The sequence below is a fragment of the Protopterus annectens genome, chromosome 5.part1, assembly GCF_019279795.1.
Source record: "Protopterus annectens isolate FY-2018-M chromosome 5.part1, PAN1.0, whole genome shotgun sequence".
Taxonomy (NCBI): Eukaryota; Metazoa; Chordata; order Ceratodontiformes; family Protopteridae; genus Protopterus; species Protopterus annectens.
In genome coordinates this window covers 566775959-566801621 of record NC_056736.1, presented here as the reverse complement: position 1 = coordinate 566801621, position 25663 = coordinate 566775959, and the positions used below count along the sequence as shown (strand labels likewise).

General features: G+C 39.9%; 1 protein-coding gene across 1 annotated transcript in view; it reads right to left on the bottom strand.

Moving 5' to 3' along the window:
* XPO4 (exportin 4) overlaps nucleotides 1-25663 on the bottom strand; it is a 1500264-nt gene that overhangs the window by 277862 nt on the left and 1196739 nt on the right. Inside the window, exons 21-22 of the mRNA XM_044073186.1 lie at nucleotides 5460-5629; nucleotides 4204-4378 (exon numbers count right to left, since the gene is read on the bottom strand). Of these exons, the coding sequence (XP_043929121.1) occupies nucleotides 4204-4378; nucleotides 5460-5629 (345 nt within the window). The remainder of the gene's footprint in view (nucleotides 1-4203; nucleotides 4379-5459; nucleotides 5630-25663) is intronic.

The window sequence follows — 25663 nt, the reverse complement described above, 5'->3', positions numbered from 1 at the left end:
TCTCCTACCCTCCCTTTCCCTTATCTTCTGTCAACCTTCCCATTTTCTCCAGTTATGAATCCAACCTGCCTATTTCCTTCAGCACCACAGACTATATTAAGCTTGTTACTTTATTAAATTTGGTACTCTTAAAGGAAGATTATGTTCCACATGTAATACTCTAAATCCAGTCTATTCTCTACGGAGTGCATTCTGCAACCTGTAATGTTTTGTGAACATCTGAGAAAATTTTGCTAAAACTTATTTTTATTGTAATTTTCCCTGAAACAGTCAGTGTAAATTTCTCTGTAAATTTTTTTGGAGCTTTTCTCCCTGGGTCTCCGCTGAAAATGGACCGTCACCCAGTCAGACTATCCAAGTCAACAAAACTAAAATAAAATAAATAATAGTCAGTACTCAGTATGTTTGAAGACCCACAAGTGCATCTGATAATACCTCAAGATAAAGAAAGGGACTGAGACTGACATATGTACAAGGACTTACTCTTACTAGTTGTTACTAAGCCTGGAAAATTCTGAAGGGCCACCAAGTCATATGGAATTGGAGCTTTTCTCCTGGGGCCTTGGCTTAAAATAGGTATTCTAGGCCTGGTCAAACCTTCCTGGTAAATAAATGACAATAAATAAATATGAACAAAATGGAGATGTCTAAAATATTAACACTATCCTACTTCTGTAAGACATTTCCTAGTTCTTTAGAAATGCAGCCTTGCAGCAAATGGCATTTAGCATCATATAAATAAGACTATCCCCACTTTTCAATTTCAAAGCAGGCCAACATCTTAAAATACTTTGCTGTAGCATAAAGGGTGGTTAAGTTAACATGCTGAATATTAATGGATGCTCATATAATTATGTCTATTTTAATCTGTTTTTTTTAGGTGAGCAAATAAAAGGGCCCATTTCCATGAGAGCACTTACCTAACAAAACAGGCCCTAAGCAAAAAAACATTAGCACATACTGAGACAATCATCTGCCTATAGGGGTGATAATGGAAAATAAAGGATGAAGAAATGTCTAAATAAAAGAAAATAAATGTTTTTTAAGCTGGTTGTCAAAGAATTAAGGAAGCCATGTAATAAAATGTAACATCAGAAAGCAGCCAATGAGGGAAATGGCTGAACAGCAGAGGTCTCCAATGGACACTACAAACAATTTAATGGTGCTATAAAAAGATACATACAGATGCATGCAATCTGAGAAAAGGGAGCCACAAAACTACACATCCATTACAAAACTGTCATAAAATCACAAGAGATGGCCTGCACCTATCACCCTTGGGATTCCAGATACTGGCTAAGGCTCTTGCCACCCCTATAGTGTCTTTTTTAGGCAAGGTTCAAATGACAAATTCACCACTGTAACAGGTACAAAGCAAGCAAAATCTGATGGTACTACTACTCAATGCTAGAAGTCTAAACCTCAAAATGCATTCACTTGAGGCACTCCTTAAAATGGAGAACATTGACATCTGTGCAGTGACAAGAGACCTGGGTCAAGGATCCACAGAGCACCCCTGCATTACCAGGCTATAATTCATACCATACCTTTTAGCCACCTAACCTGGACCGAAACACTAAAGGTGGAGGCGTGTCCATATTCATTAAGGATATCCACACCTCCAGGCTAGTTTGCTCAGCATAATGCATCAGAGATTATCCAAGTGCAACTAACTCTGGGCAAGACCGCAATCCAAATTGTAACTTGCTACAGATCCCCCACCATGCCCCAAGATTCCCACTCCTCATTTCTTGATACACGGGAAAATATTAGGGTACAACCCAACACCCTAGTAATGGGAGATTTCAACTACCCCACCACTAACTGGTAAAAACTCATGTACCAACTTTACTCAACGTTTTGTGGAATTCATAAATTACAATGCCTTGGATCAACTTATCCACATCCACACCAGGGGCAGCAATATCCTAGACCTGGTCATTACCAACATGGACGACTGGTGTTCCACACCAGACGTCAATTCCTCATTGGTCAGATCCGACCACAAGCTAATCAGCCTAGACATTCACATCCCACCCCCCAACTAGGGAAACCAGTGTAAAAAAATTTCTCCAAAGCCAACTTCATGCTTAAGACAGAAGTGGAAAACTTCACGACACCCATGCAGGCGGACAATAGAGGTACGACTGCTGAATCCTACACAAATGCCCTTTATAAGCACTTACATGAGTGCATGGATTGTGCTATCCCTAACAGAACCAAGATGCAATCCTCCAAAAAAGGAAGCCAATCTGGTGGTCCCCTGCCATAAACAAACTCTACAACAGGAGAAAGAAACTGTTGCAAAAAAGAGTAAAACCCCATGACTGGAAGAACTCCCTAGCCAGCCTCAGTAAGAAGCTGAGATCCCTCAAAATCCTCCAAAGCTAGTTATGAAAACAAAATCGCCACTGATTCTAAATACAACCACACAGCATTCTACAGCTATGTCAAGAATCTCAACGGCAGCACTCAGATCTGCTCTGAGTTGCAGCACAATGACACTAAATATACAGAACCAACTGATATTGCCAACATCCTGGCAGATAGAATCAGTGCTAACTTTACCCCCCCACCCTAAAGGGCCCATCTCTATACCGGAAGAATACAAAGTTCTGTAATCACGGCTGCACAGGTAAACAACCACACTTTCCAAAGCCAAGAACACAGCATCCATGGGACCTGACAAAATCCCAGGCTGCATTCTACATGAACGGCACCCCACCTAAGCACCATGTTCAATCATAGCCTCACCTCAGGCTTTGGGCCCACTGAATGGCATACAGCAACGGTTATCCCATTCCACATAGGTGGAGCCACCACAGACCCTGGGAACTACCGCCCCATTAGCCTAACGAGCCTGGTCTGCAAGGCCATGGAACGCATCATCATGGAACTTATAAACAAAGACATTGGTAATCTCCAAACTCTGGACCCCACCCAGTTCGAGTTTGTAAAAGGCAGATCATGTCTCCTAAACCTGATTGACTTCTTTGAAGCAGTCACCAAAACGCCAAGGCTTTTGACACCATCCCCCACTTTGGAAATATAGATAAACTCACTAAACTAAGTATAAATCCCTATGTCACAAGATGGGTTGCCGACCACAGGGTTCAGTGCTGGGTCATTTCCTGTTTGGTATCTACTTTTCTGAAGTACAGGCTAACAGAGAAGGTCTTTGGCTAACGAAGTTTGCAGATGACTGCAAACTAGGAGCCATAATTGAAACTCCAAACGATGTGGACATCCTACAAAGGGTCTCACTGAGACAGATGCCTTGGTGTCAAAGCCATGGCCGCAAGCTCAATGCCAAAAAGTGCATTGTCATCCCCTTTGGTAAAAACTCTGTACCCATGAGCTACCACATAGGTATTTAACACTGAAAGTGTGATAAGAGACCTTGGGACATGGGTGGACAGTAGTCTCTCCTTTGATAATCATATCGTCACAGTAGTCAGGAAATCCTTGTACATGGCACACCTCATCACAAAAGATTTCTCATCCAGGAAAAAAGAGATCATTGTTCTCCTCTACTCATCACTCATACCTATTAGAGTACAACACCCCCTTTTAGTATGTACTTCACAAAACATCTACAACTGGAAAGGCCGCAGAAATACCTCAAAAAGAGGATTGCCAGCCTCAAACAGATGCTCTACGCAGACAGTCTCAAAAAAATCCAGCTTTACTCTGTTGTATATTGCCTACGCAGAGGCAATCTCTGCCTAACACACAAAGCTATGTCAAACCCAGAGCTGTTGGACATGCTCCACTAAGAAATCCCAATCCCTCCGAGCTACACGCTCTAGGGACCTAAACCGTGCCACCACAATAAACAGAACATGCTGGAGGGATAGATTCCTGCCCCAGAGACTTCCCATACTCTGGAACAAACTACTTAGCTATATTAAACCAAGCTCCTCATTAGCACTCTTCATGAAAAATCTTGATGATTGGATGGGAAATAGGAAATTCACCCCGGGGATTACCTCTGTGGCTCTGCTCAACAGGGGCACAGGAAAATAATTTTTTTGGGTGGCGAAAGCCAGGGTACCTTTTTGGCTAGGCTTGTATAGGTCCTAGGGTCGATAGCCTAGTATCTACCTATGAACTTATGAAGATAACCTAAAATACTTAATACTTTCAAAAACAATAGTCAAGAAAACTGCATTAAGGCTGAAAGAATGCTTAAAACTATCTTACCTCCGTCCAATACTGCTGCTTAGTTTCTGAATCCATATGGGCAAACCCTCCTAAAACGAGGGCTTTCATTACTGTTCTCTGCACAGAGCTAGACAGGAGATGAAGAGGTGGGTTTCGACTAGCGAATTGCTTTGCTAAATTCCACCAGTTTTCACACTGAATTACTAAGTTTGCTCTATTGGGAAGAAAACAATTTGGTTACAATAATAAACATCAATAAATGTATAAACACACAGTAAGGCATATTTAGAGCTATGGTAATCACACCCTACACATAAGATCTCAAGTCAAACTATAACCATTTCATCTGTATTTATTTTGCTGACTGAATTAGCTGAACAAGAGAGTCCCTAACAGCCCCATTTAACTTGGATCTTTTTTCACTCACTACCTGAAGCACTGGGGTAGGGTTAAAGACAGAGATTACGCAGATACTTATTTAAAAAAATGCATGCATGACCTGATGACACTAAAGTGCATCAAAAGCTTAACTTTGACAAGTCAAACACATTGTTCATGATCATTATATGCAAGATCAGTACACCTCTGCAGTATATCCTCAATTAATTCTGTGTTGTGCTCCTTTTTAATTCAATAGCATGTGTCAGGATACAATTTATGTGCTACAAGAAACACCTGCATGTGTTCAAGAATCCATATGCTCTGTTACTGGATACAATGTAACTGTGAATATGCAAAGCTTTCAAAATTCTACAAGAATTGCAGTCTTTTTCACAAAAACATTAGAATACCTTGTTTGAGGATTTCAGTCATACTTCCAGCAACTCTTCGAGTGAAAGGGTAACAACTTGGGATTCCTGGGACATGAATATCCCTGCCAAACAACCCAGTCCCCCAGTCAACAAAGCATAAGAACAAACAAAATAATGCCATGCTAAACATGCCCAGTCAACTGACAAAGTATCTGACAACCAGCAAGCAATTGGTATTTTAGTAAGGTTAGCATTTCTCAAACTCTTGGTGGTAGCTAACACCATCAAAACAGTTAAACATTCACTATTACTCGCTGACAGCTTTGCTTCAGGAAATGCTAAACAAAAGACTAAAAACAGATTTACTCCATAAATTTGGTAATAAGTTTACACAGAGAAAGGAAGTGAATGATGCAGTACAGAATTAGATTTCAAATTAAAAGGAAATACTACTGAATTTAGTAATTGCAATAAAAAGAATTAAAATTATTTTAAAAGGTAAAGTGGAAACAAAGTAGTAATTGATCCATTTAAAACCCATACCTTTCCTTCCTTTCTACCAGAGTTACGAGCAGTTGTACTGTGTCATTTGCCAAGTCCTGCTCAGAACTCCAGACGGACAGGTTACTGAGGACCTTTTCTAAAAGGTATCCCACAATCCACCGGGCCCCTTCTGTATCTGCACCAAATGCTGTATTAAACGGTAAGCTTATCTTCAGGAAAAACAACACGTCCAAATTAGCATATACAAATCAAACAATTTAATGAGTGAATTGCATTTAGACAATGAACACTTCAGCATACTGATTAAATCTTTTCCACACTACTTGCACTAAGCAACATGTTCTTGCAAGGCAGCAATGAAAATGCAATTAATTTAACATGCAGTCAAATTCAATAATGCACAGAAGAACCACTTTGTCAAACTGTTTTATGACTAGTCTGAAAGACTGCTAAACAATACCTTTATACCATTGTTTTACTCAGGATGGTAAGAAATGACCTACTGTACATAAACCAATGCCACACTAGTTTCCTAAAACCTCTAAAGTTTTGAAAGAAAGATACTGACAAACCATTTAGATCAAATGCTATGCAAATTTAGGTAATCTGTTAATACACTCTAGGCAGCTGAAAAATATACCCGTTTCACTGTCAACATATATGAAAATCTGTGTTGACAATTAGTCAGAAGATAATAAAACCTGTCCTGAAATGTTGTGTTAAATACAGTGGATATAAAAAGTTTACACACCCCTGTTAAAATGCCAGGTTTTTGTGATATAAAAAATGAGACTACAATAAATCATTTCAAAAATTTCCCACCTTTAATGTAACCTATAACCTGTACAATTCAAACAAGCAGGGGAAAAAATATAAAAAAATAAAAAATGTACAATAAGCTGGCTGCATAAGTGTGCACACCCTTAAACTAATACTTTGTTGAAGCACATTTTGATTTAATTACAGCATTCAGTCTTCTTGGGTACACACCTGCCATCAAGAGAGACTCAGATTAACTCCAACTAATGTCAGCTGTCCTAGTATGATTTTCCTGACATTTACTCAGTTGCCTGCTACAGCAGAAGCTATGGCTCGCAGACAGCTTACAAAGCATCAAAGGGATCTCATTGTTGAAAGGTGTATCAGTCAGAAGGGTACAAAAAATTTCCACAGCACTGGATAGACCATGGAACACAGTGAAGACAGTCATCAAAAAGTGGAGAAAATATAGGACAATTTCGCAATTGCAAAGAACTGGACGTCCCTCCAAAATTGATGAAAAGATGAGATAAAAACTAACTGGTCACGGAGGCTGCCAAGAGACCTACAGCAACACTGAAGGAGATGCAGGGATTTCTGGCAAGTACTGGTTGTGTACTACATGTGACAACAATTCTCTTGTATTCTTCATATGTCTGTGCTATGGGGTAGGGTTGCAAGACGGAAGCCTTTTCTTAAATAGAAAAACATCCAGGCCCAGCTAAAATTTGCAAAATAATACATCAAGTCTCCCAAAAGACTGTGGGAAAATGTTGAACTTTTTGGCCACAATTCCAAAAGGTACTTTGGTGCAAAAACAACACTTCACATTACCAAAGGAACACCACCCCCACGGTGAAGCATGGTTTTGGCAGTATCATGCTTTGGGGTTACTTTTCTTCAGCTGGAACTGGGGCTTTAGTCAAGGTGGAGGGAATTATAAACAGTTCCAAATACCAGTCACTTTTGGCCCAAAACCTTCAGGCGTCTGTTATAAAGCTGAAGATGAATGTCACCTTTCAACATGACCATGACTCCTAGCATACATCCAAATCAACAAACCAATGGCTTCACCAGGAAAAAAATTAAAGTTTTGGAATGGCCCAGCCAGAACCCAGACCCAACTCCAATAGAAAGTCTGTGGGTTGACGTGAAGAGGGCTGTGCACAAGAGATGCCCTCGCAATCTGACAGATTTGGAGTGCTTTTGCAAGGAAGAGTGGGCAAATATTGCCAAGTCAAGATGTGCCATGCTGATAGACTCCTACCCAAGAAGACTGTATGCTGTAATTAAATCAAAAGGTGCTTTAACAAAGTATTAGTTTAAAGGTGTGCACACTTATGCAACCAGCTTACTGTACATTTTTTTTTTTTTTCCCTAATAGATTTGTTTGCTTTTCAATTTAATTGTACATGTTATAGGTCACATTAAAGGTGGGAAAAGTTTTGAAATGATTTATTGTAGTCTCATTTTTTATATCAGAAAAATCTGTCATTTTAACAGGGGTGTGTAAACTTTTTATATCCACTGTACCTGCAAATGTAGCACTAACTACCCTGACAAATTCTGCTTGCTATGGAAACACACATTTTATTTTATCTTTAATTCAGCTGCTTTACAAAAAAAGGAACACTTGGTGCAATATCACTATTGTATATAAAGCCTAAGCTAGGAAAATGGCCATGGACAGACACAGCATGTCCAGTTAAAAGTACTTACCATATGAGTAACCAACACATACATACATGTACAAGGCTGAATCCAGCACAAGGCTCCCCAGGGCCACCCATAAATAAAAAATCCTGTGTCCCCACTCCACTTTAATGTGCAATAGTTCTAATTTCTTTTCTTTCATTAGCTCAAATGTAGAACCAATGACAGAGACTTCTTGGAGTTGTAACACTCAAAACAGAACATAAATGGACAAGCAGCACTAGTGTGATCTTACTTTTTCTGCCCAGTAGCACAGTCTCTAAGAACAAAGAACTATAGCCAGTCTTAAAGATGTTGTGGTGGGGATGTGTTTAATTTCATGTGTTTCACTTTCTGGTAAATCAATGACAATAACGTTTAATCAATAATACCAATTTAATTTCATAGTACTTATTGTTCAGGGGCAAATGAGAACATTTTTTCTGTAGTCAGAAGTACAGGGTTTGAGTCCTTCAACATCCATTTACCTACTGTACGATTTTGAGCAAGTCATTTAAGCAGACAGTGCTTCTTGGTTGCCCCTTTGTCCAGTTCGTTCATCAGGTTAACACACACACACAAACATGTAGATTTAAAACGTATCCATTTTGGGGCCTTTGCCCCATTCTTTGTGTTCAGAATTCTTGAGGAAAAAAGTTGAGAGGTATTTTGGGCTCTCCCTTGTAAAATTTGTGGCTTTCTTTCAAACTGTATTGGTCTGCAATACTAAATAATGACAGACACAAGGGTTTCAGACTTTGTACCTTTCAGAAAATGCTTGCTAATGCAAAGTTTATTCTAGCAGGTTTCTATGTATGTAAGAATTTTTTAAATATGTTCCTGAGTTTGGGTCCTTGTTTCTGATTCTTAAGCATATAGGGCATGGGGGTTCAGTTGGTTGCACTGTTTGGTTCTCACAGCAGCAATCTATAAAACATTTCTAGGTGATTACGTATCTGTGCATTCATTTAATCGCAAGTTAATTGGAAGCATTATCATGAGCCATGCTCTTTGGGAATGATCCTTGTTTTGTCGACAGTGTGTTTATTACCTGGTTGTGAATAAATTGGGCAGCATGAAGTTTACAACTTTAATGTTAATATTTTAACTCTGAATATACTTTTAATTTAGTTTGCTGTTTTCAGACATTTTGGTGTGAAATGCACTACGCTGGGGTACAACAGAGACCTGTCTGGCACTTCGTGCAAATTAGCAAAGTTATGAGCTGCATTAGCTGATCTTACTATTAAGAAGCCACCTAAACAGGGGAACAATGGTAAGACATACCAACACTAGAGATAAACATACGGTGAATACTCTGGGGGCTGAGGACAGATCCCAAAGGGACATGTGCAAACTGCAACACAGAATGGGTTACGTGGACTGTGAAGGATTAGAATTGTTTTTCAGTCTCATCACCCCTAATTTTATGTTTTTATCAAAAAGGTTAAGGTCTGACATAGCTTATATAAAGCCTCCAAGGTTTGCCTATTTCAGGCACAAGAAAAAACATGAACCTTTTTACATGGTCTGAAATTCATGGTACTGCTTTCTTGTTTAAAAACTGCTTTATCTACACTAAAAATATCCTGAACCTGATGAGGATGTGTATATGCGAGATAGAAAGTGCACCTTGTATGTGCCGCGAGATAGAAAGTGCACCTTGTATGTGCCGCACTACCAAGCTCTCTGCACTCAGACTGACAAATAACAACGAAGACAGTCTCTGATGAGCTCATAGGTAGAAAGGAAATAGCAATATTATATGCAAGTATGTGCTTGTGTAGCTTAGCAGTGGGAAATACTAATGTATATGAAAATGCAAGTGATACAAACTGCAGATGTAATATATCTTTAAATGCTGGTTTCAAACTGAGGCAAGTTTTATCGCATGGTTTTTAGTGCATATATAAATGAGTTGGCCACTATGGTTCAAGTTTTTATTCTAAGGAAGTTTGTATTTTATAAACAAAAGTGCTAAATAAATACTTGGGAATGGATCAGTTTGCCTTTTGCCTTCATTTGTGTTACTGAGTTGCCAGTGAGTTCTTCGTGGATCAAAAGGATGTAGAAGAAATATAGATAAAGTTCAAATATTCAGCTGGTGGGTCAGTGAGTTCCTTCTGGATAAAAATGAAGCAGAAGGTCTGCAGATGAGACTCCTGCTCCAATACCAGGTCTCGAGTTAATATGTATAGTCTATAATGATGACAGAAACAGGTCACCTAATTTGCTGACATACCACATTACAAAGGAATCATTTGTTATGTTCCTCTACACCCTCAGTTTCCAGGCTGACATGAAAAACTGACAGGCACAAATCAATGCCAGCTTCTGACATTTCTTCTTTCTGTACCATCTACCTTGGGCTTTCAAAGAGTACATATGTTAGCTCCTCGGGCAAAATTTGACACACTGTGGTTGAAGTTAAAGAACCCTGTGGTGTCACAAAAGACATCTCTGGGTGGCTGCACTTGGTGTGCCCAGTACATGAACTCTTCCAGGAGAGGGGAGAATCAGAGTTCATCTTTCTAAAAAGGGTGAAGACATTGCTCCCACAGGCATTTTAGATATCACTGGATTCTTTTGATTCCGTAGCCTAGCAATGAGCACTATGAGGACAGAAGCCAACATACAATCCTGTGCCTTCACGAAGACTTTTGTCATGTGAGATTTCCATGCAGTCTGGATGAAGTGTGCAGTAGTGGACTTTTCTACGGTGTAGATTTCAGTATTCTAGGTCTGATAAAAGGGAGAATACTGTTTGACAGAGCTTAGCATTAGGATTATTTAAACCCTGTAGATGAGGGCTATTTATGAGTATTCATATAAAACGTGATTAATGAATATTCATGAAAACACTACAATGTTAATGATCTTTTTTTGTTCCAGTTTTATACAGTTACATTGCAGAGATGGTTAGATATTGTGTTTTTCTTCATTTAGGAACAGACAAAAGCTTCATGCTGGTTCTTGGGTGCAGCTGAGTGAAGCACTGAGGTGTCCCATGAAAACAACTTGGTTTTATTTTTGTATTTACTCTAACTGTCTGCAACTACAAACATGCTTTATCTCTAGCTCTGAGTAGAGGATACAAAAATATAAGATTAGTAACATCTACTGCTTTATGTAGGGGAACAGTCAGCTTGGAACACTGTTGCTGCCAATGTTCTGCGGTGACAACACTGCTTAATTTACATGCCTCCTTGATATTTCTCCTGGCAAGTTAAGTGAGCTCTCATGGTAACTTTTTAGTTTTGCAGTATTGCTAGTTTGAACATTTAAAGTGGTTGCTGGCACTGTCATTCCTTGTGTGCAAACTCCTTCTCTGCTGCTCATTTTGGATTTACCATGTCAGATTGTGACTCCACATGTATCTTCCTCTGTGAATGTCTGCAGTGCTATTGGGGACCTGCTATGAAGCTAAACAGGCTGCTGACTCACAGCAGGTATATTTATACATGTCAGCAAGAGTAAATCACATTTGTGCCATCTTTAAAACTAACACCTTTAAAGTGTAGTTAATAAATAAGTGTTAGAAGGTCATGCAACTGCACTAATCAGGCTGCTTATTTTTATCCGATTATGAAACTTGACAGCAGATGATGGGAAGTATTTTATATATCTACAGTAAATTCTCAGTTAACTGGAACTCAAGCAACCAGAAAAATCGAAGTAGTACAGTACAATTTCCATGTGTTGCACTTACTGCCCCCCCCCCCCCCCCCCCCCCCCAGCAGACACCTTACTTTTTTGGAGTTTCAGAGTTTTAAAAAGGAAGATAGGAATAAGTTCCCTCTCTTCCCAACCCAAGAACAAGTCAAACCAAACAAATAGTATAGGGTACAATATTAGTCAGGCCTATTTTTAATAGCAAATCTAAAGCAACCAGAAACTGCAGTTATCCGGCATCTACCAATCCCCATGGGTGCTAGTTAACAGAGAGTTTACTGTATATCCAACTATTTACATAAATCTATATCCATCTACATATATATCACTTATTAAATATTGTTTATATATACAGAGAGAGAGAGAAAGATGCGTGTGTCTGTCCACATATGTATCTATAGCTCTACACAAAATTACGAAACATAAGGATGATCGCCAGTGTTTTAGGGTAATTTAAAACATTGCCTGTGCATTTTATTGCTGTGAAAAAATGTTGAATGTTTATTTATTCGACCAATATCGAAATGAAACCCAAACTAATTGTAACAAAATACGTCAACATGTCACTGAGCAGAAAAATGTCATCTACAAATATATGAAAATATCCATTGCTAATGTACCAGCTAATGTGAAGTTCCATACATTTGCTGGTACAAATATATACGAGATGTCGGCATGACGTCTGTATTGGCTGATGTAGGTCTTCGTTAAAACACTGGGATTTACTTGTGCAAGATTGTATTTTCTTATGATTTATAAACCTATGTCTCCACAACATACCAAAGCTAAATCAATGAGTACCACTACTGAGAATTCTACCAAAACAATTTACATGTATGCTATTAATGTTGCAGACAGAGTACGCATACGAGACTCAAGTGCGGTAGACACTGGCATTACAATATGCGTGTGCACATGAACAATTACCCAGCACCTGTTAATGTAAAAATAAACATATTGATAAAGAAATTACTTTTAGGCTCATCTTGGAAGGAATTATGACATTTATTAGATCTATCCTACTGGTGAGAAATATTGTTAAAGCATGCGACAACATAGTTAACAGTAGGAAATGTGTGCACATACAGAGAGACATAAAAATGTTTCCCCTATTCAGAAGTGCTGCGATAGTTGTAATGGTAGGTCTGAGTAAACGGTGACACTTGAATAATGCTGAACCTGGCATGTCAACTCTTGCAGTATCACCAGGAATAATGGTCAAATTGTATCTCTCTGCGAAGTCACAAAAGTTGGGAAAATATGTTAACAGATGAATACCTGTGCTACAAAGACACAGAATGGCAGGAAATGTTGCTGGTGCTATACAAATAAAAGTACTACTCATTGTAAAGGAAGAGAAATAACATTGATGACCAATGGCAGGGGATGAGTTGGGGAAGTCCATTTGACACTAACATATTTCAAAGTATAGACTTTGAGAAATACAGTGTATTAAAGATAGTGAAAGAAAGCTACAAATTCAAATGACTTTCCATGTGAAGTGGTAAGCAAATGTCTCCAGGATGTTTCCTCTAAAGTTTTATATATGCCTGCAAGAAAGGCAACATACCACACTATTCGCCGTTTGAGTAGGCAACAACCAAGTCCGAGTCCTGTTGATATACCCAGGGAAACTGTTGTCATTGGCCAATGGCAACTGTAGAATGGAGAGTTCATGTAAAGGAAAATATCTGATAAGCAAAGCCACATTCATATGCTCATTCTAATAACGTATGAGAACAGAGCGGTTTCAGCCCAGAAATTAGTAGTTTATTGGCCATTTTGGGCTAATTTCTCTCTCACTTCCCTAGTATAAAACCCACAATTGCAAGGTTTTGCGCACCGGGCAGCTAGGGTACAACTATTCCCGGCTCCACAAAGTCTACTCTTCAATTTTTCCCTAGGAACTAGACAAACTTTCAACTTAAGCACTCAAACCATTCACTTTTCATAACGGCACTTGCTCAAAACTCATAGTAAGCACTAATAAACCTTAGCACTAGACCCCCCCCTATACCGTAGAGAAGGACAAGGCTCTCTATTCGACCTTACTAGCCAATCAGTAAAACAGTTCAGTGTACCGATCCAGGCATGTCCAAAGGGCAGTTTCAGGTGTACTCTCCAGTCCAAATGGTGAATCTGGGCATTTTGAGGCAATGTTACAATTGCCTCATGTACAGACAACCCGCGGTAGCATTGTCGCCTCACAGTAAGATGCTGTCTGGTTCGATTCTCAGCTAGAGCGTCTTCTGCGTGGAGATATGCGTGAATGGGCGTAAACTTTTTGAAGGTTGTGCGTCAGGGCTGGTAACTCGGCACGTAAAAATCAACTACCAATCATTAGCAGACCCGAGCTCCACTGTGGCGTCCTAACTGGGAAAAGCCGAAAGACACAAACACAGATAACCCTCTCCTCCTTCCACCAAACACTAATACATGCGAGAGATGCAATTATACAGCCAAACCGGAGGCTAAGCTCTCTCAACCCAAGACTGGACCAGGCAGTCAAGAGGAGAGGGGAATTACTTGCATCACACCACCAGTCTCACATAGACTTATGAAACCAGCACCGGCAAAAACCACACATAGATACATGAAAACATACTCAGAGGCTCTAAATAAAAATCTGCAGAAGCAACAGAGACCTCCAAAATAGAGATCCAAGCAACCTCCAGCCCCAACACAAACCATGAAACACATATGTCACAAAACCAGCGTGTCATGCAATCACAGCCCTTAAGGCAAAATAACATACCCAACACTCTAGTAATAGGTAACTCTATAGTCAGGCACACTGACATCCCACTCACTAGGCTTAACAAGGAGAAGGTTACTGTTAGCTGCCTGTCGGGTGCTAGGATCCTGGTGTGAATGACCTGAGCCGTATCTCCCTGGACTACATGAAGAGAGACATGGAGCTCTCTGATCACATAGCCCAGGCCAGTATGACCCTGAACCTGAGAATCCTGCCCTCACCAAGAATGATACCACGGTATAGAGAAAAAATTATCAATTTCAACAATTGGCTAAGCTTCTGGTGTCATTCAAAGGGGACCCAGTGTCTGTCAGCCTGGGATGACATGCTCAACAAGCCATGCTGCTTTGCTAGAGATGGCTTGCACCTGTCACCCTTAGGCTTTCGAATACTGGCCAAGGCTCTTGCCACCCCCATAGTGCCTTTTTTAGGCAAGGCTCAAAAGACAAACCCACCGCCGTAAATAGCATAAGCAACAAAAAACTGAGGGCAATGCTACTCAATGCCAGAAGTCTAAACCTCAAAATGCATGCACTCAAGACACTCCTCAGTATGGAGAAAATCGATATATGTGCAGTAACAGAAACCTGGTTTAAGGCTCCAGAGAGCACACCAGCACTACCAGGCTAAAACTCATACCATACATATCGGCCACAAAACCCAGACTGAAATACAAAAGGGGGGGTTACCCATATTCATCTAGGATACCCACACCTCCAGGTTAGTGGCACAGCATGATGCTTCAGAGATCATTCATGTGCAACAATGGAAAAAACTGCTATTCAAATTATAGCCTGCTACAGATCACCCACCATGTCCCAGGACCCCCACTCCACATTCCTGGAAAAACTGGGAAACAAAGGTCCTACCAAACACCCTGACATTGGGTGATTTCAATTACCCAAACATTAACTGAGAGAATTACTCAAGTACAAACTCCCTTGCCCAACATTTCCTAGAATTTATATACTCAAATGCCCTGGATCAACTGGTCAACACCCCCACCAGAGGTGACAACAAATTGGACCTGGTCATCACCAACATGGGTGACCGGTGTTCCACACTGGAGGTCAACCCCTCGGTGGTTAGATCTAACCCTAAACTAATCACTCTGGATATCCACATTCCGCCACCACCCCCCAGTCAAAGAAATTACTGTGAAAAACTTTTCAAAAGCAAACTTCACGTTACTTAAGACCGAGGTGGGAAGTTTCAAAGCCTGCATGCTAAAGGATAACGCTGTCCAAGCTGCAAAATCCTTTACTAATGCACTCTACGGGCACCTACAAGAATGCATGGATCGTGCTATCCCAAACAAAACCAAGACTCGCTCCTCCAAAAAAAGGAAACTAGTCTGGTGGACCCCTGCCCTAAACAAGCTATACAATAGGAGCAGGAAACTAGTACAGAAGAGTAAAATCTCAAGAAGGGAAGACATCCCTTATCAGTATCAGCAAGAAACTACGTTCCCTCATAAAATCATCCAAGGCTAGCTTCGAAAGAAAAATTGCCATGGACTCCAAAGATAACCACAAGGCATTCTTTAGCTATGTCAAGAATCTAAGTGGCAATTCTCAGATCTACTCAGAGTTAGTGCAGAATGGCACAAAATACACTGAACCGACTGATATATCCAACATCCTGGCAGACAGGTTCAGTGCAAACATCACCCCCCTCTCACCCCCAAAAGAGCCCATAACTATACCAGAAGAATGTAGTGCCCCTGAAATCACAGACACTCAGGTTAAAACAGCCCTCTCCAAAGCCAAAAACACAGCATCAATGGAACCGGACGGTGTCCCAGGCTGTGTCCTACATGAGCTCAAAGATGAACTAACCTCTCACCTAAACACACTGCTTAAAGTCAGCCCCTCCACAGGCTACGTGCCCACAGAGTGGCGCACAGCAACGGTTATTCCACTCCACAAAGGTGGAGCCACAACGGACCCCAGGAACTATCGCTCTATAAGCCTGACTAGCTTGGTCTGCAAAGCTATGGAGCGCATCATCATGGCTATCATTAACAGAGACATTGGAAACCTCCAAACACTGGACCCTACCCAGTTCAGCTTTGTTAAGGGCAGATCATGCCTCCTAAACCTGGTGGACTTCTTTGAGACAGTTACCAAGGCTACAGACGAGGGAAAGGTGGTCCACACAGCCTACCTAGACCTTGCAAAGGCCTTCGACACCATTCCCCACTCACCAGCCTGAACATAAACCCCTACGTCACGAGATGGGTTGCCAACTGGCTCACGGACAGAACCCACATGGTAAGAGTTGCGGGAGCTAGGTCTGACTCTAAACTGGTTACAAGTGGCATTCCCCAGGGCTCAGTCCTAGGACCCCCCCCCCTGTTCGGCATATACTTCTCAGAGGTACAGGCAAGCACAGGACGACTATGGCTGACCAAGTTCGCAGACTACTGCAAACTAGGGACTATAATTGACTCTCAGGCTGACACAGACATCCTCCAAAAGGGTCTCACTGAGACAGATACCTGGTGTCAAAAACCATAGCCTCAAGCTAAAGGCCAAAAAGTGCATAGTCGTCCCCTTTGGAAAAAACAAAGTACTCACAAACTACCACATAGGTGGCAGCACCCTAAATACGGAAGACGTAATAAAGGATCTGGGGACCCAAGTAGATAGTATCCTCTCCTTTGATAATCACATTGCCAAAGTGTTCAGAAAATCTTTCTATGTGGCCCACTTAATCACAAAAGGGTATGCATCCAGATCGAAAGAGGTCATTGGGCCCCTCTATGCATCACTCATCAGACCATTCATACAGTACAATGCCCCATTTGGGATGAACCTTACAAGACACCTGCAACAACTGGAAAGACCACAGAAGTTCCTCACCAAGAGGATCACTGGCCTCAAGCAGATGCCCTATGCAGCTTGACTGAAGAAACTCCAGCTGTACTCTCTGTTGCATACTGCTTTACTCAGAGGTGATCTCTGCCTGACATACAAGGCCATGTCCAACCCAGAATTGATGGACATGCTCCACCTAAAGAAAACCATATCCCCTTGAGCCACACGCTCCAGGGATCTAAACCTCACCACAACAATAAATAGGACATGCTGGAGGGATAGATTCCTGTCCCAGAGACTTCCCATGCTCTGGAACAAGATTCTAATCTACATTAGGCAGAGCTCCTCACTAACCCTCTTCAAGAGAAACCTTGACGAGTGGATGGGAAACAAAGTTTACCCCAGGGATCACTTCCATGGCTCTGCTGGACAGAGGCACAGGGAACTAATCTAAGGGGGCGGCGAAAGACAACACATTCCGGCTAGGCTTATAAATGCCTTCTGACAGATAGCCTAGTACCTACCTATGAACATAAGGGCTGTGTATGTATGTGTATGTAGCTGTGATATGTGGATCGTGGATACTTGTGAATGGTGCAACCACGCGGCAACTTTACTTAGTGCATGGAACCATTGAAATAAATGGACATTACAGGAGTTTCCCCATTTATTTTGGGCCTGCTGACTTTGAAATCCATGAAGGCTTGTAACATGATGTGGAATGGTGTGCTTGACATGACTGCTAAATGCTCATTTGCTGCTAAACCTGCAAATATATTATGCGACTTCGAACAGCAAGTTCACTGGTTACCTCTTTCATCTTTCAAAGAATATATATGGAGGAAAGTTCAAAATATAAGGCTGGAAGCATCTTATCATAGCGATTTGCCATTCTGACAGCTTGTCAGGTAGCTACCATTTTATAGCCATTCTACCAGATACGGAAATATCAGATGTATATACGCAGCTTCGTAAAACTGCACCCACCATGTGCCATGACCTTATTGTTTACTTTGACCAGTACTACGTTCTAAGGAGAGGCATAAATTTAGTACAAGATTCTCCCCAGCAACACAATTGCCTCCAGTGTTTCCCCCTTATTTCTGATCCATCTTAGCTGTGCACAAAGCAGGTCTGCCAAGGACTCGGAACTTCACAAAAGGATGGCACAAGGTATTAAGGTGAGTGCTATTAAGTCAAACTTAAATCTAACAGACATACAGTGTGCTGTCTGCAAACATGCGAGGATTGATCGAATCTGAGTTCAGCTTTCCTCTGGAGAATGCTGCACACCGTCTAGAAGGCTAACAGTGGAGAAGGAATGCAGACTAAGACATGTAATGGATAACAGAGATGCATACAACACTGTTGAGTGTCTTCACATACTGTCTACATTTATATCGTTAAACATGCTCAATATGCACATCACAACTGATTAATATGAAGACAACTTGGTGTGTTAACATGTTACAATGATTATATAAAAAAGCATGTCTGTAATTTTGACACTTTAAATATATGCATATCACGGACTATGAGCACATATTGTACATCATATGTACTGTAGTATGTTTACGTCATTCAACTTTACCAAACAGTTATACAATGGTGAGATTATAAAAAGCCCCTCTTCCATCATAGAGACACCACTTTTAATAATGATGGTATGACTCAAGAGTATTATATTACGTTCAGCGTAATAGAAATGTATTTATAATATGCTGCATACATTTTTGACTCTATGCATGTCAGAGACTATGCTTTATTGTACACATCATATATATTTATGAATACTTTGTAAGATCTGGGCTTTTTTACTAACTTTTTTTATTTCTATGTTAAATTCCAAATAGGTATGCTATATTTCAAATTTTAGACTTGACATTCACTTTGACAGTAAGATGTCTACATAATTCACAGGCTCTTCACGTCAAATCACCACCTGAACACAACATAAGGATAAAGTGAACAGATGAAATGCTTACATTCAAACTTGAGAATATGGATGAAGAGGTGGATGTCTGCAAAAGATGTCCATTGCTGATAATACTTGCAATGTACCTCCCTTCACTTCAGTATGCAGAAACATTACATGACTGCTGAGATTAATGAACTGTAGACAATGTTTGAGAAAAACTGGGTATCATGATGCTTATTTGCTCTCTGGTTATCACAGACTACCGATGTCACTGTTTAATTTTATGCATTGTCTCTTAACTAGACACATTGTGGCGAACATGCTGCTACATTTGATACTGGATGACCACATGAATGTTGGACCTTTTCAAGTAATGACAAAGTGAATAGGTGATGTTTAAAATCACCCTAAAACACTGGCGATCATCCATACATCTGATGGAATTACATCAATTCAACCTCTGTTACTTCTCTCGATTCAATGCCACACTGCTACCTTATGAAACACTCATGCCTGACTGTCACAGGTCTTCTCTCACACAATTCATCCACCTTTTTGCCGGATACCCTCATTTCCTCTTTGCCTTATTCATGTCTGTCCCAAAACATCTTCAGAAGATTGTTTTCTGCAGGTGTACTAACCACTGTAACCTGTTCTTTGACCTTCTCTGCAACTGGAGCTACGTTGGCTTCTGTTCTGATATCCTTATTTCTTTGCCTGTTCCACAGTGTGCATCCTACCATCCATCTCAGGCACTTCAACTCCATCACTTCTAGTTTCCTCAACTGGTCTGGATTTACTGTCCATGTTTCTGTACTATACAGTTGTACTGGTCACACCACTTTATTTTTACATTTTACTTTTTCGCTTCTTTGGCATTCTGCTGTTATACACTATCCCTGACACACTGTGCAAAGCTGGCTATAGCCCCTCTGATTCTAGCTTTGACTTCCTCATTCAGACTTCCCTTTTCCTCAACAACCCCTCTTAGATACTTGAAGCTGTTAACATGTTCCATTATTTCCCTTTTATCTCAGTTCTTAGCTTCTTCCAATTTCCCCATTTACTCCTATTACAACCGTCTCATCTGTATAGAGTTTCACCCCATGCACTTTCAGTTTTGCATTCCATTCCCCTATCATTTGCTGAAGTTCTTGCTGTCAGTCATGCCATATCATCTGCATATAGCAACTTTGTTCATATATCCCCTCTGTCAGGTTTGCTAACGCAGTCCACCAGTATGAACAGCAGTGGGCTCAGTGCGGAACCCTGATGTACCCCCACTCCCACTAGGAACCCCTCTGTGAGGCCGAGCACTGTTTGTATTTGAGTCATTGGATCCTTGTACATAACCTGCACTAATTCTACCAATATTTCTGGGACTTCCAAAGCAGCCTTCTTGGGACCTTGTCATATGCTTTTTCCAAGTCTAGGAATGCCTGGTTCGAGTCTTTCCTCATCTCTAGCTTCTTCTCAACTATTTGTCACACTGCAAACGTCAATCAAGTCCATTGTGCTGCATCCTGATCTGAATCTTAACTGCTCATCTCCCATCTTATTTTCTGCTAGTCTGCATATTAATTTGTCACCCTCTCCAGTGAGGCAGGAGTTTGATATCTCTATACAGCCCACAGTTGTGAGTGTCCTCTTTGTTCTTTAACACACACATTAGTAGGCTTATTCTGCAGTCATCTGCGATATGCCTCTCTCTTCACACTGCTTCGAGTACCCTCAGGAGACATTTCTTCCCCATCTCACCCAGCATCTTTATCATATCTGCTGTGACCTCACCTGAATTTGCTGCCTTCCCCTGACTTCATTTTCCTAAGTGCTGTTCTTACTTCTTCTATGGTGGGCTCATCTTTTCTCATCCTAGGATGCATCTTGGGGTAGTACAGCTTCTATGGAGTTTTCTTCATTCAGAAGCTGATGGAAGTACTCCTTCCATCTGCCTTTGACGTCTTGTGGACTGGTGACCAGGTTGTTGTTGGCAGCCCTTATGAAGGGTGTCTGACTATCTTCTTTACCTTTCTGTCTTTGCCTTGCAAGCTGCTAAGACTTTGTGTCATTGACTGAGTCACTTTTCAGCAGCTGGTACAGAATACCTCTGATGCCTTGTTCTATGCTATAGCATCTCTCTCTTCGCTTCTTTGTTACCCAACTAGCATTGCTTCCTCGCCTGGTCCATCTTTTCTCTCTCTCTTTTTCCAGAACTCCTTTTTTCGGATGACTTCCTGGATTTCTACATTCTACTGCCAACTTTCCTTACATACCTATTTCGATACTTGGCTTGGCCATAGATCTCTTCTGTAGTCTTAACACATGCTGTTTTGAGATGCTGACATTCTTCTTTAAATCCCCCCTATTTCTTCTTCTTGAGATGCTAGAGACTGAAGTAATTCCTTGATTTCTTGTACCTTTATACCAGTCAACATCCAGGTCTTCAGACTAGTCTCAGGATACAAGGATTGCCTGGGTCCACATGGGTGGGGCAAAAGGAATAAAGACTGGGAGGCCATTCTAGACTTCTGATGAATTTACTTAACATTGTTTAAATTGCCAATGACAGGGAATGCAGAGAAACTTTAAAAGCAGCAATAAAAGGATACCATTCGCATTAACACAGTATAGTAAGTGAGCTACTGCTGTATGTTGGCCAGCATTTAAAATAGTAACTATGTACTGAGGCATATTTAAACAAATTATTTGCTTTCATCATAATGTGAATGGTTCTAGACATCTTTATATTGTACATATCAGCTTACTGAGCAGAGGAAATGTTCTAATTTGTTAACTTCCAATATGTTTTCCACTACTACACATGTATGTGTTTATGTATTATATAATGGGGATTTGATAACTTACTTAATAGTACACTGAAAAGCATATTACTGAATGCAAAATCCTGAAATGTCAGACTACTGAAACTTTACAATGTTTTGTTTTTTTTTTCTAAACACCTTTACTGAATTATCACTTGTGACAAAGGCAGATTTACATTCATATAAAAGCAAACTGTATTAACCAGTTCATGTTTATAAATATTAACACTTCACATATATTGCTATATATCATATAACCCAAGTTACATTACATAAATTATTCAATTCCTGCCCCCCCTTTTTTTAAATAAGAAACATTTATTAAACCACCACGACATAATCATACATTTATATAAATGAAAACAAACCACACTAACAGAATCTTAGCTGTAAGCATTTTACATAAACCATACAGACACACTCCCAATTGCATTATACATCACTTATAATATACTCAATCATTTTCAGTCAAACATTGTATAGCTCATTTAAGCCCAGGCGTCTTCTAAACCTCATTCCTCCCCTGTAAGTATTGTTCCCACAATTCCTTTTTTCCTACGTAGTTTGCTCCTACCCTTTTCTAAAGTTCTCAATTCCAGTTATTTTATCTCTGTTACTACATTCACTACTTCTTGTATTGTCAGTTTAGATTTTGATTTCCATTTTCTAGTAACTGTTTTTTGGCAGCCACTATAACGCAGCAGGCCTTACACCATGTCTAGGCAATTCCAATTCTGTATCATAGCTTATGAAAATCATCTCCCTCGTCACACCAATCAGCCCACTCAGCATTTCTGACAGCGCATCCCGCAGGGAATCCTTAAAGTCCGCCAACTCAACGCACTCTTAGAAAATATGTTCCCATTACCTCTTTCTTCCCAGTCACATCTCCAACATTTGCTGTCTACTTGAGAAAAAATTCTCTGGAGTCTACTTGGGGTATAAAAATATCAGGTCTATGTTAGATACTCAAAGAGGCGTTTCATTGAATGCCTCTTCATCGACCCGTAAACCATGAAAACACAAAATAGCTAATGTGCATATAAGCGATTTCTTTCCCCGAGAAAGAAATCGCTTACTCTAAACAAAAAAAAACACATCATTGCAAACATTGCCCCCCCTCCAATGTGGGGGGCTGTGGCCTCACACCCTCCTAACTAAATATACCAACTATGGGATCGCCCTACAGTGGGGAAAATGGCAAAGTAACAGAGGTGGCCAAGTGATTTCTTTCCCAGGGAAAGAAATCGCTTATATGATCATTCGCTGTTTTGTGTTTTCGTTATTTAATGGTCGATGAAAAGGCGTTCGATGAAATGCCTCCAAGTATATAATAGGAACCCAAAATATGTCAGCATTTCCAAGAAAAAATCCTAAATCTTTTGAAACTTTACAATGTTGAACTCAAAATACCTGCTAAGATACATGTACTAATGATAAACAAATATCACTCCCCTGGGGAAAAAATGATGAATATTGCAATGGTATTCATATCAGATAATAAACATCTAATGTTTTAAATAACATGGAGGCAGTTTATAGAACAATGGCAGCAAAAAAAAAAATGAATAAAACATTTAATGAATAATAAAATTTTAAGCTCCTCCAATAAAAAAAAAAAATAATGCATGAAGTAATGAGAATGGCACATTTTGAAAAATGACAATACATAGTGCAAAAAACACATGGCAAAAGGAGAAAATATCCTATATAGAAGCAATAACGTATATCAAAATTCATCGTAATGATGTTAAAAACCCAAATGTACTAAATAGGCTGACAAACACCTAAAAAATAAATCTTGACAAAAAGCACACTTCTGGCATGGGAGAGAGAGAGTAGGCAAGGAAAAGTTAGTGCTCCAGTTCAGTATTTTCATTTAAGGTTTTAAAACTGACCAAATTTGCCTCCTGGTGCCAGTTTACAGTAGGCACAGTCAATATTGACAAAAAGAACAAACCAAAGTAAACAGAAAGAGGGAATAACAAGGAAAAGAAGAAAATTTATGTAGAGCTCAGGGACAAGAGCACACAGATGAACAGAAACGGTGAGAAGACATTTCAACTTTGGATGAATGAGATGAAACTTCATCCTCAACTTGGGGAAACAAGATCAACCAGATACATAAGGCGATTGTAAAAATTAGCGGACACTGACTACATCACTTCAAACAATAAGAAGTTGAAAGAAGTGGAGAAAACTCTTACTATCCAGTCTGAAACTCCAGACTGCTGATAGAGATGGCACACAAAAGTTGGTGAATCTTGAATCTGTACAAGACCATTTATCTTAAAATAGTAAATAAATAAAACAATAAACACATACATACATACATAAACACTGGTGTTTCAAGATCAGTCTCAATGGAAAAACATCAAATTGAATTTCCAGATAATCAAAGGTCAGAATTTTACTGAATTCATCCAAAAGCGTCTTGGGGAATGTGGAGGCACTCCTAGTGACATGATCATGATAGAATGGACTCAGAGTTAACATCCCTGAGTAGGCACTTAATCAACCAATATCAATGTTGGTCAAGTTTTGGCTCCCACCATCAAAAAGAAGAGATCATTACTCTTTTAAGGAAGTGTTCTGGCAGACAGACTATTTGGTACACATACACAAGCCCACAGAAATGCCATTATCCCAGTGATCAGAAATTGTAGAGTATAACCTATGTTTCAGGATGATGTATCCTGCCACACTTCCCATTTTCTATCAAATGGGTCCCAAAGCTTATACTGACCTACTTCAGGCGATAGCCAACTTGGAGAAAAGATCTGAAGAGGCACTGGCAGGTCAAAAGGAGATGGGATTTACAATGACAGACCAGGCCAGGAGGATGAATTAATGACAGGTTTCTAGCCAAATGAAAGAATTTTAAAGGAAACTGTCGGAAGCTGTGGTTGCAGAGAGATCCATGGAGACAGAAGTGGAAAGTAATCAATGACAACTTGGCTGATACCAGCTTCATGACTTAAACCACCTACTACAGTTTTTTTTCTGTTTATGAGTGAACTTTGCCCAAGAGACAACAACTGTTTTCCCCAGGACACTACTGATAAATAATGTGGTTATTCATTTGATCAAAAGTTACTGTCAACTAGTCACAAGGATATCACTAAGACTTAGAAAACTGGCAGTACATGAGGGAGAAAATGACCGGTGGAGGGGGTGGAGACATACATCATCTGATGTGTTTTCTCTCTGTTTGAGGAGCAAAACTTAAAATATACAGAATCAAATACAAATTTACTTGTATTCAGTATTAAAAAAAAAAAAAAAAAAAAAAGAAAGAAGCATGAATAAGTGGCAAATTTTCAATAAGAATTCAACCACCACAGGACTTAATTATTCAGTACGGTATTTAAACAAGAGGGATTTATAGTCCAAAATGAATGATCCAAGGCTTTTTTTTTTTATCTAGCCATCACTGTTTGTCAAGCACTAGGATAGAGCTACCATATCTACACCTACGAATGCAAAAAATTGCCTACAGATATTACGCCTTACATTTCATTAAAGCGGAGGTCAATTAAATGAAATGACACTATTTAAGTGAGCAAGAGGTTTCTCCATGCAAAAGGCACCATATAATCAGATCATTTAAATGTATTCAGTACTACAGCTTATTTGCTCCTGAATCTCAGACTGTGTGCGTACACTGAAAAGTAAAAAATGTTGTACTATGAACATAAAAGCAACATGTAGAGCCCAAAGCGTGCAATGAAACAGATAGTTAGGTGGATGATAGCACTTGTTAACAGATTCCCTCAACATACAACCTTTACAAAAAGAACACAAGA